The sequence below is a fragment of the Natator depressus genome, chromosome 10, assembly GCF_965152275.1.
Source record: "Natator depressus isolate rNatDep1 chromosome 10, rNatDep2.hap1, whole genome shotgun sequence".
Taxonomy (NCBI): domain Eukaryota; kingdom Metazoa; phylum Chordata; order Testudines; family Cheloniidae; genus Natator; species Natator depressus.
This window is the reverse complement of record NC_134243.1, coordinates 46,473,081-46,490,764: the sequence shown is the minus strand read 5'-3', so window position 1 is coordinate 46,490,764 and position 17,684 is coordinate 46,473,081. Positions and strand designations below refer to the sequence as shown.

At 47.3% G+C, this 17,684-nt stretch overlaps 1 protein-coding gene and 1 long non-coding RNA gene across 2 annotated transcripts; one reads left to right on the top strand and one right to left on the bottom strand.

The window, feature by feature from the left end:
- The first annotated feature begins 313 nt into the window (after nucleotides 1-313).
- RPP25 (ribonuclease P/MRP subunit p25) lies at nucleotides 314-1,757 on the top strand. The gene has a single exon (XM_074966010.1). The coding sequence runs from the start codon at nucleotides 748-750 to the stop codon at nucleotides 1,405-1,407; it is 660 nt and encodes a 219-aa protein (XP_074822111.1). The 5' UTR covers nucleotides 314-747; the 3' UTR covers nucleotides 1,408-1,757.
- Nucleotides 1,758-4,792: 3,035 nt separating this feature from the next.
- On the bottom strand, nucleotides 4,793-16,631 carry LOC141995133 (uncharacterized). Its single transcript, XR_012641264.1, has 4 exons — nucleotides 16,507-16,631; nucleotides 16,210-16,332; nucleotides 8,336-8,403; nucleotides 4,793-4,929 (listed from the first exon to the last, which is right to left on the bottom strand). It is a non-coding gene; the product is annotated as an uncharacterized LOC141995133 (long non-coding RNA).
- Nucleotides 16,632-17,684: the final 1,053 nt, after the last annotated feature.

The following is a 17,684-nucleotide window of genomic DNA, read 5'->3' as shown; positions in this document are numbered from 1 at the left end:
GACCCAGCCAGGCAGGGAGAGGCACGAGCAGCAGCAGCTGCCTGTACTTTGCTGACATTTGCAGTTAGCAGTTAATGTCCTTGAGCTGGAGAAATCGCCCACGGGAAGGGGCCAGTTTCTCTTTAAGGGGGCAGGACTCCAGAAGCATCATGAAGAGAAAGAGTACCGTTCCCTCTCCCTCCCCACAGCTGCTCCTGGACTGGGGAAAAGTCAGACTCTCCTTTTGCCAGAGACTGAGGGAAGTGCAGCTGGGGGATGAAGCAGAGGGCTCCGGGCTGGGCTGGGAGGCTGATCAGGAGTGTGGGGAGAGGGAGGAGGAGAGCAGGAGGGGGAGGAGGAGGAGGAGAGGAGGAGGAACTGCTAATTACACAAAACAGCTCTGGGGGCTGCTGAAGTCCAGAATGAAGCAAAGAGCAGCAGAAGCGAGTGCTGCAGTGGGAGCAGAGGAGGCACCGGCAGGAATTCCCACCCGGGGAGAATTCTGCAGCTCCATCCCTTCTGGGGACTGATTCTCCGGCACAGCCAGGAGAGGACTATCTGGGCTTGACAGAAGGTCCTTCACCTGGGGAGGGAGAGCGCTGAGTAGCCAGTCAGAAGAGGCAGAATCATGGAAGAGCAGCACTAAATTGGTCCCCTTTCTCTGCTGACCTGGACCAAAGGGAGTTTGTAGCCAAGGATAGTCTCTGGGATGGATGCTGGCGTTTAGACATCTGATCTGACTCATTTTCCCTCCAGGAAGGGCAAGCGATGGCTGCCAAAGGGGTGAAATCCACTCCCATGCCCCCCGTAGCCCAGTCCAGGATGGAGAACTTCAGGAAGGTCAAGACGTCGGAGCAGGATAGCCCACTGCCCTTCCCTGACCTGCCCCCTGGCGTGGTGGAGATGAAAGTGAAGGAGGGCAGCAAGATCAGGAATTTGATGGGCTTTGCCATGGCCAGGATGGAGCTGAAGGGCACCCGGCAGATAGTCTTCAGTGGCTGTGGTCGGGCAGTCACCAAGACCATCACCTGTGTGGAGATCATGAAGAGGAAGCTGGGGGGTCTCCACCAGGTCACCAAGGTGCGTTACAAGACCCTGCTGGAGGTCTGGGAGAACAAGGACCCCCAGCCTGATGGCCAAGTGGAGAACCTCACTGTCCACAAGAATGTGCCCTCCATCTGTATCCTATTGTCCAAGGACCCCCTGGACCCCAATGAGATGGGCTACCAACCTCCGGAGCCCAGGGATGGGCTGTGGGCTGAAGAGGGGGGAATAGAGGAAGATAGACTCAGTTCACCCCCACAAGGGGTGAAGAGACCTTTGGCACTTCCGCACGGGGAGCTGGCTAACAAGAAAATGCAGGTACAGGTACCAGAGAGTCAAAAGGGCTTGGGGACTATGGACTACATGCTGGACTATCATCACTGACTCACTCCCACCCCCCAGAGAAATAACCTAAGCCATATGTAGTGTACATAGAAAGGAGATTATATATTGAAGACACTCTAAATTTTTAGATGCTTTGTAATCAATAAAGGGACGATGAAGCCAGTGCCTTGCTTGGTCATGAGTCCTGATGATCTTGCATGTTGCGTAGCTTTCCCCACAAAGACTCTAATTCGTAGACACTGCTGCTCCCCTTCACTTCCCCAGCCCCCCACCCTCTGCTGCTCTTAGGGCTGGGGGCAGTGATCAGCTCTGTTCTCAAGCTGCAGGGAGCTGGCTAATTAGAAGGAACGTGATGAGAGACATCAATCCAGTGGTGGGAGCAGTAATGCACCAGGAGCAGCTCATTTGCATGTGGAAGCATGGGGGTGGCTGTCATATATTGGGTGGGTACAAGGCTTTGCATACAGTCATGGGTGCCATGGGTAAAGAACAGGTTTCCTGCCCAGAGAAACTTGCAAACTGAAAGGCACAAGAGGGCAGGGTCTGACAGAATATGCTCTAGGGTGTGGCACTGTGTGACCCCTGAGGCTGGAAAGGGTTAAAGCCCAATGATCATATTAGCTGATGCTGAGGTGAGAGGAGGGTCCTGCTGGGGCTGCTGACCTCAGGTTGTGTGTGTGTATCTATCTGCACATCCATTTCCTGATCCCTCTCCAGGGAAATAGAAATGTAATAATTTTCATCTAATATCCCTACAGGCCATAAAGGTGCAATTTGATCCGGGGGAGCTCTGAGGCGCTAACCGCTAACTGACTGTCAGTAGCACAGCACGCAATCTCCCGCAAAGGCTTCTCCATTTCAATAACTGCTAATTCAAATTGGGTATGTAATGCTCAAGATCCAGGAAAATCCACAGTGCCAAAACTTTTTTTCCCTCACCTAGGCTGGGAGCTCCTGATGCTGAACCTGTGCTTTTGTGTGTGCAGGAATTTTGAGAGGTTTTTAAACCGTTCCTCAACCTCTTCCCCTCCACCTCCCCGGCCCAGCCCCTCCATACTAAATAATACCCTCTTGCTGGAAAGGCTGCAGTCTCCCCAGCCCTGAGAGTTCCTGCCTCTGCTAAAGTGTTCTGCTTCTTTCTCCTCCCATGTGTGTGTAAAGTGAGCAACTCTCTTCCCCTGACACTGAGATGGTGTTTATCAGCCACTGTTCATAACACAAGGCCCACTCTGTTCCTTCAGTGAATGTTTGTATTTCTGTCGGGAGCACAGAGGATGGAGGTAGGGAAGAATTAATTGATTCTGAGTGTGATTGCTTATAAGTGTCCGGCTGCTGTGGAATGCAGCCGTTTCTTCTTTAGCTACAGGGTGTGTCTCAATCCATAGACAGGAACTCCAGGCTTGGAGAGCTCATGTGTCTCAGATGATTGAGAATGTGTGTCTAACAGACCCATTGCTCTTGTCAGTGGGACAAAGAAAACCCTCAGGAAAGGAAATCGGTGTAACTGGTCTGTTTCTAACCACAAGTGGAATGACTTGTTTGAATCTCAGTGCCCTGACTAATTGGTGACAAAGCTCACAACTGAGATGTGCAGGTTGTCCCAGGTGGTGGCCCAGACAGGAAACTGAAATTGCGGGGACTTAATATGAAGACCAGACTCTTCTCCCACTCGAGCTGAGCGGGAGTTCCTCCATCATAGGCATTTCTGAAGCATTGTGGCTAAAGACCTGCAATGAATAAACATGTAACTCAGATCTTCCCTGACCCTGGGAAGTGAACAGTAGTTGAGGGCATTCGGTACCTTGAAAGATTGGTCCCTAACATCAGGAGATGTGGGCCTTCTACATCCAGGGTGGAGTCCATTGGCAGAGCACTGCGGACACCTAACATCGGTGTCTAGAGACTGAACGGCTCCCAAGCTGGGGAACGTGAGGAGCAGTGAGAGGAAGCCCAGGAAAACATGGATGTGGAGACAGTTCCTGTCCTGGGAGGGAATGTTCTTCAGAGTCCAGCATGGGGGGCTTTGTAGGTGGGACTATGTGGAGGTTCTGCACCTAACGCTACAGGAAAGAATCAAACAATCCAGAGTGGGTGTTGTAGGGAATACAAAAGCTGTTAGTCACGACTCCTTTATGCACAATGTCTGGGGGTTGTCAGATCCACCATGAGACGCCTGAGACATCAGGAAAGATGGTTTGCTTGAAGCTTGTTGGAGTAACACCTTCATTATTGGAGCTGCTTCAATTACAGACGGAGAGGAGCTGTCAGGGTTATTAATGGAGGGCTCAGCAACTCATGGCTCTGTATTCATTTTGAATAAAACACACAAACAAGCAGATGGGTTGTTTTCTCCTCTCACCATTTATTGAGTACCAAGCTCTCCATTTTCCATAAGCCACAGGGCACTGATGCATCTGAAACCACTGTGTTGTCTTCCTCTCTAGTGTGTATTTTTCAGTAATTGTTTTATTTTGTCCTCTGTGGTTTTGGACTCTGCTCTGAAGTAGCTGAAGCCGGGCTATCCTATGCATTCCATTCTTGGGAACCTCACACAAAAGCTAGTATACAAGGGCTACGTATTATCATGGTTTTTATCTTGTGAAGATCTTTCAGCTTTTCAAGAAAAGGACTGATTCTACCTTGAGCAAGAAGGAAAGGAAGATGGCTTAAGTAATACAGGGCTGATCTGAAGGTCTATGGTTCAAACCCTCCCACTGATCCAATGTGGGTGAATGCTATGGTTGTATGTGATGGAATTGTGGTCGAGCCAAGCAGTGTGACGTAATCGCTGGGGCCCTAGCCTAAGGCTCTGGAGACCTGGGTGCTGTTCCTGGCTCTGCCACTGACCTGTGTGACCTTGGCAAGTCACTTCCCCTGTCTGTGCCTCATTTTCCCCTCCCACCCTTTGTCTATCTCTTGCTATGTGTTTGTATGGCATCTACTGCAATGGGGCCTTGGTCAGGGTCTCTAGTACAGCACTACCAATGATTATAAAGGGTCTGATTCTGCTCTCAGTGTTTTTTACACTTTTCCAGAGGAGCTATTTATACCAGTGTGAGAGGAAAACCGAGCCGATGAGAGTCTCTCATCAAAATCTTGGTCCAAGTTCTCTGCTGTTGTTAATGGTTGCAGCTCCCCTGACTTCAATGGAGTTTTACCCATTTATACCAGCAGAGAACTTTGCCCTTTGTTCTTATTCATACTAAGTACCCTGGAGCTGATTCTGCTCTCACACTGACTTTACACCTGTATAATTCTATTGGCTGCCATGGGCTCACTCCTGATTTACACTGTTATAAATGAAAGCAGCACTGGGCCCATTATTGTCATAAACACAAATAATTCCTGACAGCAGTATGGCTCAGCCTCCAAACTGGGGGGAAATGATCCTACAGCCTGGAAAACTGAGGAGAGCTCTCTGGTTCTGTCTTAGATAGGTGAGCAAGCACATCTAACCCATCTATCTGTCCAATGATCATCACTGTGACATCTGAGCTTGTTAGAGAGTTAGTAAATCCACTGCGTGATCCAGTCCTGTCCCTTTCACGTCTTAAATTTAACCTGTAAAAGAAACAAAGATTGGGCTTCTGTCTTTTTGATTAGAAGTTCTGAAAGATTTTTTTAAAAAATAATAATCTGTTTTTACTTTAGAAAATCAGGTCTTATCTACCTTGGAAGTTTCTGAAGAATTAGTGAAACTATGCCATCACAGGAGACTGAACAATTGGGATGGGGAGGAATTTTTCATCAGACTGTTCTGTTTTATTAATCTAATTTCAATGCTCAATGAACACTCTGGAGAAAGAGTACATCTTTGTTAAAACTCTTCAACTAAGCCAGTGGCTCTTTCCAGATTACTGTTCCCCTTTCAGGAGTCTGATCTGTCTTGCGTACTCCCAAGTTTCACCTCACTTAACAACTACTTGCTTACAAAATCAGACATAAAAATACAAAGGTATCATAGCACATTATCACTGAAAAAGTGCTTACTTTCTCATTTTTACTATATGATTATAAAATAAATCAACTGGAATATAAATGTACTTACATTTCAGTGTGTAATATGTAGAGAAGTATAAACAAGTCATCGTCTGCATGAAATTTTAGTTTGTACTGACTTCGCTAGTGCTTTTTATGTAGCCTGTTGTAAAACTAGGCAAATATCTAGATGAGTTGATGGACCCCCTGGAAGACCCTGCTTACCCCAAGAGGTACACGTATCCCTGGTTGAGAACCACTAAGCTAAGCTGCTGAGTGCCTGTAAGCACATGTGAATCTCCCAAGAAGTCCTCCCACAAAACCAGGGAAGAGGGGGCTTGACATTCCTGATATTTCTGAGGTGAAAAAAAAGGAAATTAAAAAAAAAACCTAATTTTTTTGTGGTCATCTTTATCCATCATACTACTGTGACAGTCTCAAAGTAGGGATGGGGGAGCTTGAAAATAGAGGAGAGTCTTTCCTATTGAGGGGGCTTGATCTCCCAGTTTGGGTTGAAGAGGTTTTTCATGGAGAGAGAGTGACCTCAGATGTTTCTGTCTAGGAAGCTCAGCCCTTAAAGGCACAGTCCCCAATACCAAAGTTTTCTCTCCCCTCACTGGTCCTGCTGTCTCTGTGGTATGGGGTGAGATGGCCACCACCAGCCACACCACACAATCTCTGCTCCAACAGCGCCAGACAGTCCAAGGTGCTTCCCACATGTCTTGGTCCAAGTCTGCACTAGAGACGATTTGCCCATATAGCTATTTGGCAGAACCATCTAGTGTAGATGCAATGTATGCTGGCAAAAAATGCTTTTGCCGGCATAGCTTATCCTGGTTTGGCAAGCGAAATAAGCTATAGTGGCAAAAGCACTTTTTAGCAGGTATAACTGCATCTATACTAGGGCTTCTGCAAGTATTGAAATGTCATTTAAAAAAACCCCCACCCCTAACCGATGTGATTATACCAGCAAAAGGTTCCAGTGTAGACTTGGCCTTGCTTGGCTCTGTGTTCTGTATGCACTTGTGGGTATGCGCTGTGGTACATTTCCATGTGTTGTCTGGGTGTGTTGTGAATTCCATTGGTGCAAGTTACACCAAAAGTTACAAGTGGCTAGTTCACTTTTGGTATGGAAAAGTGGGTGTGGCTTTCCCAACAGGAGGTGTGGCCAGGGCTACATCCTGAACTCGACATGTTCCCTGTATTTGCATAGGACAGATATACATTTCTCCTTCTGCCCCTCTTTGTATCTAATTCTGCTGCTAATGAGAGGTTATTGCGCTTCGGGGGACGATGTATTTGCTGAATGGGCTGATGCCAAATTGAAATAGCCCATTCTAGTGATATGCATGTCATATTGATAATATATATTGACTTATTTCTAATCCAGATCAAGACCCTGTTGTGCTAGACACTGTTCAACACATAGGAAGAAACAGCCTCTGCCCCATGGAGCTTACAATCTGTTGGCAATATGGTCCTGCTAGAACCCCTCCACGTTACGTCATAAGCTCTTTGGTGTTCAGGTTAATGTTATTGAATAGAGGAGCTCTGGTTTCCAGCTGATTGACTTTGAATGGCCTAGGTGCTTGTGATGGGAGATAAATCTTGTTAGCTTAACTCTGCAGCAGACGTTACTGGTTGTACAAAACAATCCGCTGTTTTCCAACTTCAGCATTTGTGAGACTGCTGTTCTGGAGCTAATAGGCATGCGTGGCTACGGCTGGATTGAGATGGGAAGCGCTAATAAATAAAGGATGCAGCGCTCTCTCTCTCCACGTAGGCCTTGATTTTCAGACGGGACAAATATTGTCAGCACCCAGGGACTTCAATTTGAGATGTGGCTGCTCAGCACTTCCAAATATCAGGCCCCTACTGTACAGAGTGTACAGCACTCGCTCTTCTTATCCCCTTCAGACTGACCTTTCTCACAAGTTATCCTCTCTGCCGGGATTCAGCACCACAGTCCCACCCTCATATTGCCTGTGTGAATGTTCCTGCTGAAACACCTGCTGGCTCCCATGCCTGCTCCCTTGACATAGCAAGAGGGATCTCCCGTTTGACATGATTGCTGTGTTATAGGCAAACAGCTGCACACTGAGTCTCCAGGAGTCATAAATGAGGCTCCTTTTACTACATTTGAATAAACGTCACCTTTTCCTTCTATGAAACGTCTGCCTTGCCCTATTGGAAATTCTTAGTGGGATGACAGGATGCAATTTACTCTTTTCTAGCTTTGTTCCTCTTCTGCCCTGCTCACGTTTTTATTGTAAAGGGAAAATCTGGTCTCGTGTATTTTAAACGTTGAGTGTTTCCCTTTGTTTGGGGTTCACGATTTTTCATTCCTGTGTCTGTGTGTTTGTTTTGTGACTTTGTCATGTGGGGTTTGTATGTGGAGAGTTTGTGTTTGCTTAATGTTTTTAAAAGGCATCTGTGTGTATCATGAGGTATCTCTTACCAGCAGGCAGCCAAAACTTAGGGCATTTCTAAGCAACCCATGGCGCCCTCTGCTCCAGTACCTGACTGTTGTCTCTGCCAGGCAATAATGAATGTGAATAATCCCTAACAGGTGACACCCCTCTGCAAGACGCATAGCACATGGGCATCAGGACATATGCTCATACCTATTCAGGGGCAGCTATTTCTTTTGGAACTTTCAGGACCAGATCCTCAGGTGGTGTAAATCAGCATAGCCCCATTGACTTCAGCAGAGCAGCGCTGATTTACATCAGCTGAGGATCTGGCCCTCAGTGTGTTGATCAGTGTGAGGTAAATACCACCTCAGCATCCCCTTGAATAAGGCAGAACGGTCTTGTGGTTAAGGCCCTGGACTCAGGAGATGTGGTTCAGTTCCTGACTCAGCCACAAATTTTCCTGGGTGACTTCAGGCAAGTCACTGATCCTCCCTCCCTCAGAGGTCATTGGCTAACTCTAAAGAAGATAGCGCTACTGCAACTTTAAATTAGATTGTGATCAGAGAGCAACATACCTCTTTCCATTCTTCCCTTCTCCAAGCCTGGGTTCCAATCACACTATACTTTGAGGGGGATCCAGACTCTACCAAGGAGGAGCACATGGATAATTATTCCATTTAACAAATGGGAAACTGAGGCACAAAGCTATTAAGTGATGTGGTCAACGCTATACATTGAATTAGTAGCAGAGGCAGGATTAGCACTCAGGAGTTCCTAATGCCCAGGCTTGTATGCATGCTGCCTCTTTGGAGAACTGCTGGATGTGTTGTTACGCAGCCCAAGAAGCTCCTCACTAACATCAGAATAAAGCAAACTGTCACTTGTTCTGTATTACTGAGCTGCTCAGCCTCTTGTTCTTCACTGGGGTTCAGAGAAAAGGAGATGGTATCAGATTCAGATGTCTCCTGCGAGCTGCTCTTACATCTTGCCAAGTGCCCAGGTGGAACCTAACTCTACAGCATCAGGCCAGAAATACTGAGGTACAGCAGTGCCAGGCTGGTGCCAAAGTGCAAAAGGGCAGGAACATTTATTTGGCAGGCAAGGTTACAGTGAGGATGCAGAAGGACTCAATTCATTGTTGGGCAGTCCAGGGTCAGAGATGATGCAGAGCAGGCAGGTGTATGAGTTCAGTTGGACACAATTCCTCTCTGGGTATGGCAGGATCACTCGGAGGGAGAGGTGCAGGCAATACAGAAATGGATCAACTTCCTGTTCCAATTCCAGGCTGCTCTTGCTCCCCAGTCAGGCAGATATGACAGTGCCCCAACTTTTCCAATTGCTCCCCCCACTCTGAAACGAGGCCGGGAAGGGGCTCAAAACCCACAGTTTTTAACAGTAAAAAGCCAAGGTGCCAATTGAAAAAGGAGAAATGAGGGGGCTTGAGGTACTCATCAGAACCAAAACTTCCAGGGGAACCAGGACTAGTACGGAACAGGAGATGGAGGATCGAAAAAATGGAACCTTCATCCGCAAATGAGCTTGAAGCAGCAAAACCGCCTCAGGGAACATGTGCTGCCTGGCCAATTTCTCTTCAGAGTTAAAAAAAGCAATCTCTCAGATGCCAGTCTGCCTCCCGCTTTCCCGCTCTGTTCAGCTTGTCGGCTGGAACTGCCGCTCCAGCAGCTTTTGCTTTACGTTTCATTGGTGGACCTCGAATCTCTCCCTCAGGACAGGAAAAGCGGTGGCAGCTGGGACATCAGCTGTCAGGGCCTGGTGGGGAAAGAGGGCCAAAGCCATGGCATCTCTCAGGCTGGGTGAAGCTCATGAGGGTCAGTGCTTTGGTATGTGCTCAGCTGGTTGAATGTTCAGCCCAAGCCTCTCAAAACCTCTCCTTCCTGAGGATCTCATGGGAAGAGACTTTCTCACGTGGCCTCCACCCAGCTAGAAACTAGAGTGGGGGGGGGGGGGATGGACCCACTAATCAAAACTCAGTTCAGACTCTCAGAGTGATGGTTTTAAGGGGTTCTTGTCTGATCAGACCCAGTTGCAGAGCTACTCAGGAACATATGCCTCTGAAAGACAGTGTGCAAACCACCTCTGAGCCCCACTGGTGCTCCCCCTACAGGAATAATCGCCTACACTTGATTCCTCTCCTTTTTGCCCTGTGCCAGTCGCATCTCTGTTTGTTCTCTGTGCTTAATTGTATTTTAAAATCTCTTTATTGTCTTGTCTGTTTATGGCCAGATTAAATTAAAACAGAAGTCAATAGGAAGAGTCTATTTATTTGAATGGGCATTGAATTACATTGTAAGCTCTTTGGGTCACTGACTCTCTCATGCATTTGTACAGTGCCTAGCACAATGGGACCATTATCTCACTTGAGCCCTGTGGATGCTACTGTAATACAAATTAAAGTAATAATTAATGTACACCAGCCAACCCCTTTGGCAGGAGGCTTGATAAATAACATTATTGTCATTGGGCAAAATGTTCAAATGCACATTAGGGATTTAGGAGCCCATGTACCATTGAAAAAATCAATGAGCTTTAGGCTCCCAAGTCACTTATGTGCTTTTCAGAATTTTTCCCATTATCCTGATAAACTCAAATTAATAAAATTCTAGCCACTCTCCAACAAAATAAAAAAATAGTGGTCATCTCATCTCTGACTGTACAGAGATCATTAATTCCTTGTGCCATGTAATTCTCTTTATCATAGAAGATTAGGGTTGGAAGAGACCTCAGGAGGTCATCTAGTTCAACCCCCTGCTCAAAGCAGGACCAACACCATCTAAATCATCCCAGCCAGGGCTTTGTCAAGCCGGGACTTATTTCTATCTAAAAGAATTGCCTATCTAGTGTTCTCTGTGCATCAAGGTCAAGTCTGAGAAATTATTGTAGACCTAGAGAAAATCCCCATTCTGATGATTTATGGCTTAACATCCAGGTTCTAATAGACAAGGCGGAGATCATATCCACCCAGGCATTCAACCTCCACAACCCCACATTCTAAAAGCTACAGGGACTCTCTGATGGTAAACTAAAAATGTCTACATAGCCATCTGCCTCTCTTTTCAATAATCCAGACTGCCCTGTGTGTCCAAGATCATCTGCAGTCATGTGAGGGACAGGAGGGTGGGGTGTGTGTATGTGTGTGTGTGTAAAAAAGGGGTAAATAACTCTTAGCCATTCAGGCTGCACCCTCTGTATATCATTTCCAGGTTTAAAGCAGCAGGGAGACATGTCACTTTTCCAGCTTGCCACTAGGGGATAGCAGTGCCCTAGAAAGATGAAATGTCCGATCTTTCTGAATCCCAGGCTGACCCATGTTCAGTGCTAGCAGGCCTTGAAATTGTCCAACTGCTGGCAGTGGGTGAACTCAAAGAGATCCAAGCACTGCATTCTCTCCAGGGAAATGGAAAAATCACCTGGAATGATTATGACTGCCATGAGGAGTAAGGGCCTGGTCTTGTTCTCACTGAAGGCAACAGAAAACCATGCATGGGCTTTGGTGCAATCTCAAAGGAAAAAAAAGCTTAAAACGAGCTAGCTGTGATTTTGAGCCTGGGCCTTTCAGATCAGGCTCTCTTGTGAAGACTCAGGGATCTGTTCTCTGAAGAGTAGGGGATGTGTTCTAGCCCTGTTGAGCAAGCGTTACTGTTCATGTTCCCAATGCCACCGTCTGGGGAAGATCCTTTAAGAGAGACATGAAGTCGTAAATCCATGCAAATCATTTAGGAATCACTATTTTTTTTTTCTGTCTGAAGTCGATTTAGTGCTGGCAAACAGTACTGGATCAACAGCCCTAGAGACTGGGACACAGCGTGGATCCCAGGAGTGCTAGCTTTCCCCATACTGCCCCACCCATGTACTTCCACCCTATTCTGGAGTGGGAGTTCATTCTCCCGAGCCCATTCACTGGAGAGATTAGCACTGTGTACCTGCCCATGAGCAACTGGACTGGGACCATCAATCTCATTTCACATCAAAAAGGCATTAGATGGTAACAACTTTTGGTCGCTCCCCACCTGGTCTGGCTTTGAGCCAGCAGCTCCATGTCCCCAATAAACAATCCTCTAACCAGTCAGCCTCCGCTCATGGTCCTGCACTTACACAGCATCCCAAAGAGCATAACAAACTGATGCATGCACCTCTGGAGGTGAAACACAGCAACAACACTCAGTAATGCGACACAGCTGCAGCAGCACTACACAAAAGCTTAGGACAGGAAGGGAAGAAGGCAAAGGGAGCTGTCACACCAGCAGCCACAGCAGGAGCTCAGATCACAGAGACACTTCCCAGCCATAATGTAGAGGGGCCCTGATCCTATTTTAGGCACTCACATGGGCCCCATGACCCTAATATCTGAGCACCTCCCAATCTTTAATGTATTCATCCTCACAACGTCCCTGAGAAGCAGGGAAGAGCTATTCCCTATTCTACAACTGAGGAATTGAGGCACAGATCCACAAAGGTATTTAGGATCCTAACTTCCACTGAAACCAATGGGGGGCAAGGTGAGGGAGGTAATATCTTTTATTGGACCAACTTCTGTTGGTAAGAGAGACAAGCTTCCGAGCCACACACAGCTCTTTTTTAGATCAGAAGGACTACAACTACGCTGCATACACTGTAATGAATGGAAGTTGAGGAGCTTTGAGGCCTAAGAGACTTAGGAATCAGTGGAAGTTTGGAGCCTAAATAGCTTTGTGGTTCTGGGACTAAGTAACTTGCCCAAGTCACGTGCAGTGTGTGGTGGGGCACGGGATCTCCGGAGTCCTACGTAGACCATGTTGAAATACTAGTGTGATACTAGTCAGTGCTCATGGCCTACCGGCACATGGTGTAATGCCCAAGTTGCCCAAGAGCTCTGCTTGGGGAAACTGGGGTGTCTGGACAGAAGGCCGCAATTTGCTGTGCTCCTAGCTGCCCTTACTTGCACCAGTTGTGGACACATTCCCTACTGGCCTTCCCGTCCCCCACCTGGCACTGAATTTCCCTCTAGCTGGCAAGCCAGAGGAACGATGGGGAGGTGTGTGGAGAGGGGAAGGTCATCCATGGAATCGTGGGCGTGGCAGCAATGGGGGCTCAATTGAACAGCTTTGCAGAGGACCCGAGACTGACTGAAACCAGCCCTCAGAATAGTGGCCAAGAATTTAGTGACTGTGGATACCTCAATATTGGGGGGGCCCAGCTTGAGGTGCCTTACAAGGGTCTGATATTCACAGGGTGGGTGCTCAGCACCTTCTGAAACTAGGCCCCTTTCAAGTGTCTCTGGTTGGAAGCCCCACAACCCAAGGCACCCCAAAGCACTAGCCACTTCTGAAAATCTTGGCCACTGCATCCAACTGACCCAGCAGAGGAACGTGAGACAGGCATAATGCAATGAACTGAGTTGGAATTCAGCCAGGACCCTGGGGTGGCGGGCCCTACCCTTGCAATATGTGCCCTGGGATCTCTCAGAGCTGCTTAGGAGCAGGACTTAGGCTTTGCAGTCTCACCCAAAAGGCAGCTGTCAGAAAATATTTAAATAAGCCTTCAACTGGTCTCTCGTCCGGAACAGGGACTATTGGATCTGACGTGGCAGGCCAGCCCTAATAACCGGTGATGGATGGATAGATGATGAAGGAGCACGGTACGGTGGCGAGAAAATGCATTTTCTGCTCTTGGATTCAGCCACATGCTCTCTGCCAAACATATTAGAACAAGAAGAGGCCCTGAGAGGCGCCAATGGATATTGGGTTTGTTTTCCGCCCTGGCTCATTGTGATGCATGGGCAATGTTGGCCACGACTGAGACTTAGCTGTTCAGACAGCTCTCGGTTGCTGTTTTTCAGCCTGATGTACAGAGATTGGAGGGGATGAACCTCCGCTCGCTCCGACATCAGCACTCGCGCGCTTGCTGCAGTTACAGTAGCCGCCGATCTCTGTCTTGCAGGATTACAGGGCAGCTCACAAGGGCTGAATACAAAAGGGAGTCAAAGATGCCACAAGCTCTCAGTCTTTTCACCCCCATCCTCTCCCCTCTGCTGCCAGCCCTGAATGGCTTTTTCCTATCAGTGTCTGCAGGCAGCCAAATGTATTAACTCTCTCTGTAAGCCCTGAGCCTGCAGCAAGAGAGAAATCCCTTCAGCTCTGCCTCTCTGTCTCTGTATCGCTCCGTTATCTCTCTGCCTCTCCCCTGGCTTCCAGTCCAACTATGTTCTGCAGCACAGCTGCTGCTAGGAAAAGATGTCAGAGATCTGGAAGGGGGTACGCAGAGGCAACAGTCACATTGCACAGAAGGAAGGAAACCTTTTCTTTTCAGCTCTCCTTTTGTTTCGCTCTGGTTCTGCAGGGCTCGCTTTGAATCTCGGCTGCAGTAATGGGGGAGATGAAATGACTATGGAAGGAGAAGGAAGAGAAACAGGGAGCGAGGGAGACAAGGGGCTGTACCAGAGGGAGGATGCAGGAAATGGTTTTGTTTTAGGATGACCTCCTTATCTCTTAGGAGACAGCTGCTTCTCAGGGCCAGAGGCAGTCGCTTATCTGCCTGTGGCACAGATTGATTCATTTCACTTATCTGGCGCCTGTGTAATTGAATATTAATTTCTGATTGTTATTTTTTGCTCTTATCTTGGCCCTTTTGTCATATTCCAGGCTGTGGGGAGGAAGAGGAGTTGGGATGGAGGGTGGGGAAATAGACCAGGACACAGGGATGAATGTGCCCAGCCTAGATGAGACAGAATGCTTTGCAACTGTGGATGTAATGAGTTTGTTGGGGCTCAGGCCAATAATGCAGACTGGAGGTGATTCTTTGCAGGGGGAGTTGAACTAATCCCTCATCTGGTTTCATAGCTTTATAGAGTTTAAAGCCTGAAGGGACCATTAGATCAAACTAGTCTGACCTCCTGTATATCACAGATCATTACATTTCATCTAGCTACTCCTGTACTGAGCCTAGTAACTTGTGTTTGGCTAAAGCAGATCTTCCAACAAGGCATCCACTCTGGTTGGAGACATCAAGAGCTGGAGAACCCACCATTCCCCTTGGCGGTCTGTTCCAGTGGTTAATCACTCTCCCTGTTAAAAAGTCATGCCTTATTTTCAGAGTCTAATATCACTTCAGTCGCTGGATTGCTGCTCTCCTGTCTCTTTATACATCAATGGCTTTAGATGCTGGATTTTCAGCCCTGGTGACTGAAATCCTCAGTGCACAGCCCAGGTACAGAAGGAGAAGTAGCAGGCCAACCTTCTGCACTGTACATCCTGATGTGGAGGGAGCATCCACAGGGACTGAGAGCTCAGTCCAGTGTCCACAACCCATTCAATCTTTAGCGTCTCTGCTGAGAGCAAACAGCAGCTGTAGCTATATGAGCTGGGACAACAGTTAAACCTCCGGCTTCAGGGCATCAGCAGATGGGCTCGGAAAGCAATTTCCCCCACGGTGGAATGATTGTAGAGGTTTATAGTGATGTGTACTGCAGGGGTTTACATCTTCCTCTGAAGCATCTGGCATTATCCAGCACTAACTGGTCCATTGGTCTGATCCAGTATAGTAGTTCCGATGGTCTTATGTCTGCTAACGTGTGCATGTACTCTGCAATGGGGAGAGTGGCTATTGTGATATGGACACTCATCCATTAGGAACAGAAGTGACACCACCACCTCCTTTCATGTAGACAGTGGCCAGCTAGGAAAGATTTTTGGTGACTTCCACTCTCAGTTTGGTAACCTAGAGTTCAAAGGCTCTTCAGTCCATTTCCAATCCCACAAGCCAAGCTCTGTCCCTGCTTTCCTTTGACTGTGTATCATCTTGGCCGGGGCATATTATGCAGCAATCATAAAATCAGGAGTGGCTTGGCTTTGATCCTCTGACAACTATCACTCTGCGTTCACTGCAGGAGACAGAGCGGACCTTGAACCCAGCAACACCCATCCAGGGCTATACTGTAAAGGTTCTAATCCTTCCTCAATTGAGTTTGGTCCAAATTCTCATAGCTCTGCAGAGAGATCCTAACCTCATCAGTTCCTCTCTTGGCATTCCTTGTAGGAGAGCACTCAGTGCCACCCGTCCCTGAGAGACAGGCATTTGGGGTTGTTCTTTTGTCAATTATGGTACGTACCTCAGCTATAGGAAGGAGATTTATCTCTGTATTTGTACCTGGTTCCAGCAGGCTCAAGAGGCTCTCCCCTGGTTCCATTCTAGTGAACCACCACCACTTCTCTCCCTCTACTGTAACTCTCTTCGGCCATCACCAATTCTGGGCTCCCACTCCAGACTGGAGGGTGACACTTCTAAGGACGACCCCAGGGCTATTCCATGGATCAGCTAGCAGGAGACACCTGGAGCCTAACTCTCCTCTCACACCAATTTCACACTGCTGAAGCTCCACTGACTTCAGGGTAGTTACTTTCTAATTCCCCTCTGTAACACCAAGCCCCTTGCTTTGCAGATGCTTGCTACTCACATCTTGCCATAGTGAGAGTTCCAACTCCATGAGCAAGAGTCCTGAAGTTTTATCTGCTCTGCGACATGCAGCAGCATGAACTGAGCTGCTAAATCATCCCACCAGCTTGTCCTCCTTGACCTCCTAGAAGAATGATTTTCAGTTAGTGCTTGGCAAACAGTTCAGACAAAAAATCAGCACCTGCTTGAGCCAGTCCTGTTGGAGTTCAGCAGATTAAATCTGAAGATGATGATACTAGTGATATTTGGCACATCCATAGCATCATGCATGCAAGCAGAATAAATTGTGGCCACTTACATGAAAAGACACGGTTGCCAGGGAGGATCGAATCCTGGAACTTCTGCAATAAAAGCACAAGCTGTTCTGCGAAATAAGTTCCCTGGTAGCAAGTAGCAGGTTGTGGAGTCTCTGGGTTCAGCCACTAGAGGGAGACATAATCACAAGCACTAAACTAGTGCTTTACAAGAGGCTCTGAAAATGACATAGGAGGGTAGGTATCAACCTCTCTGTGCAACCATTTGTCCATCTGTAAAACGAGGTCAAGTGATTTACTGAAGATGAACCGCAAGTCTGTGGGAGAGCTGGGGACAGAACCCTGTTGTTCTTGACTCTCAATCCCCGATCTTAACCATTAGGCATACAAGGGCCTGATTCTCTTTTATATCACACTGGCAATGTCATGGGACTTAAAGTACTGGCACGCGCATGTGTGTATGTGTGTGCAGGCACATCACTGACCTTTATTGGAGGAAACCAAAACTGCTCGACTGTGTGTCATAGACCCTGTGTTGCTAACACCCAAGGGAGATTCTCCTTTCGCTCAAGTGAAAGGGATCTGCAATTTCAGAGCAGGATGGTGTTGGTTCTTAATAATAATTTATATCCAATCTAAGGCCACTTTCCATTGCCAGAGTGGTGTAAAGGGGCATAAATATAAATGAGTCAGCCCTATATGTGTTTAAAGAAATAAAGAAAGATTACAATTCTTAATGAGCTATTAATGTCAGCTCCAGTGCTAACCTGAGTGTTTTGAATTTGGGTGAAAGATTTCTGCCTCAGGGTCCAAACTAGCTTCTTCTATATCACTCACAAAGCAACATGCTTGAGAGAGTTCAGATATATCAGTATATTGGAACATATTCATGGCCACACAGGAACCTCATGGCTATCGCTATGCTGAACATCACGGCCATTCAGAGGTATACAGAAGCAGTGAAAATTAGTGCCAAGACCTTCCTGCTCTGAAATTACAGACCCTTCTACTTGAGCAAAAGGAGAAACCCACTTAGGTGTTAGCAATACAGGGCCTATGATACACAGATGACTGAGCAGTTCTGGTTCTATTGATAAGGGTAAGTTCATTACCATATAATAACCCACCTGCCCACTCTGCCTACCATTTCCCACCACAAATAATGATACAAAATCCTCATTCTTCTTCCCCAGAAAGTGACAGAAACTCTAGGATCTCAAAA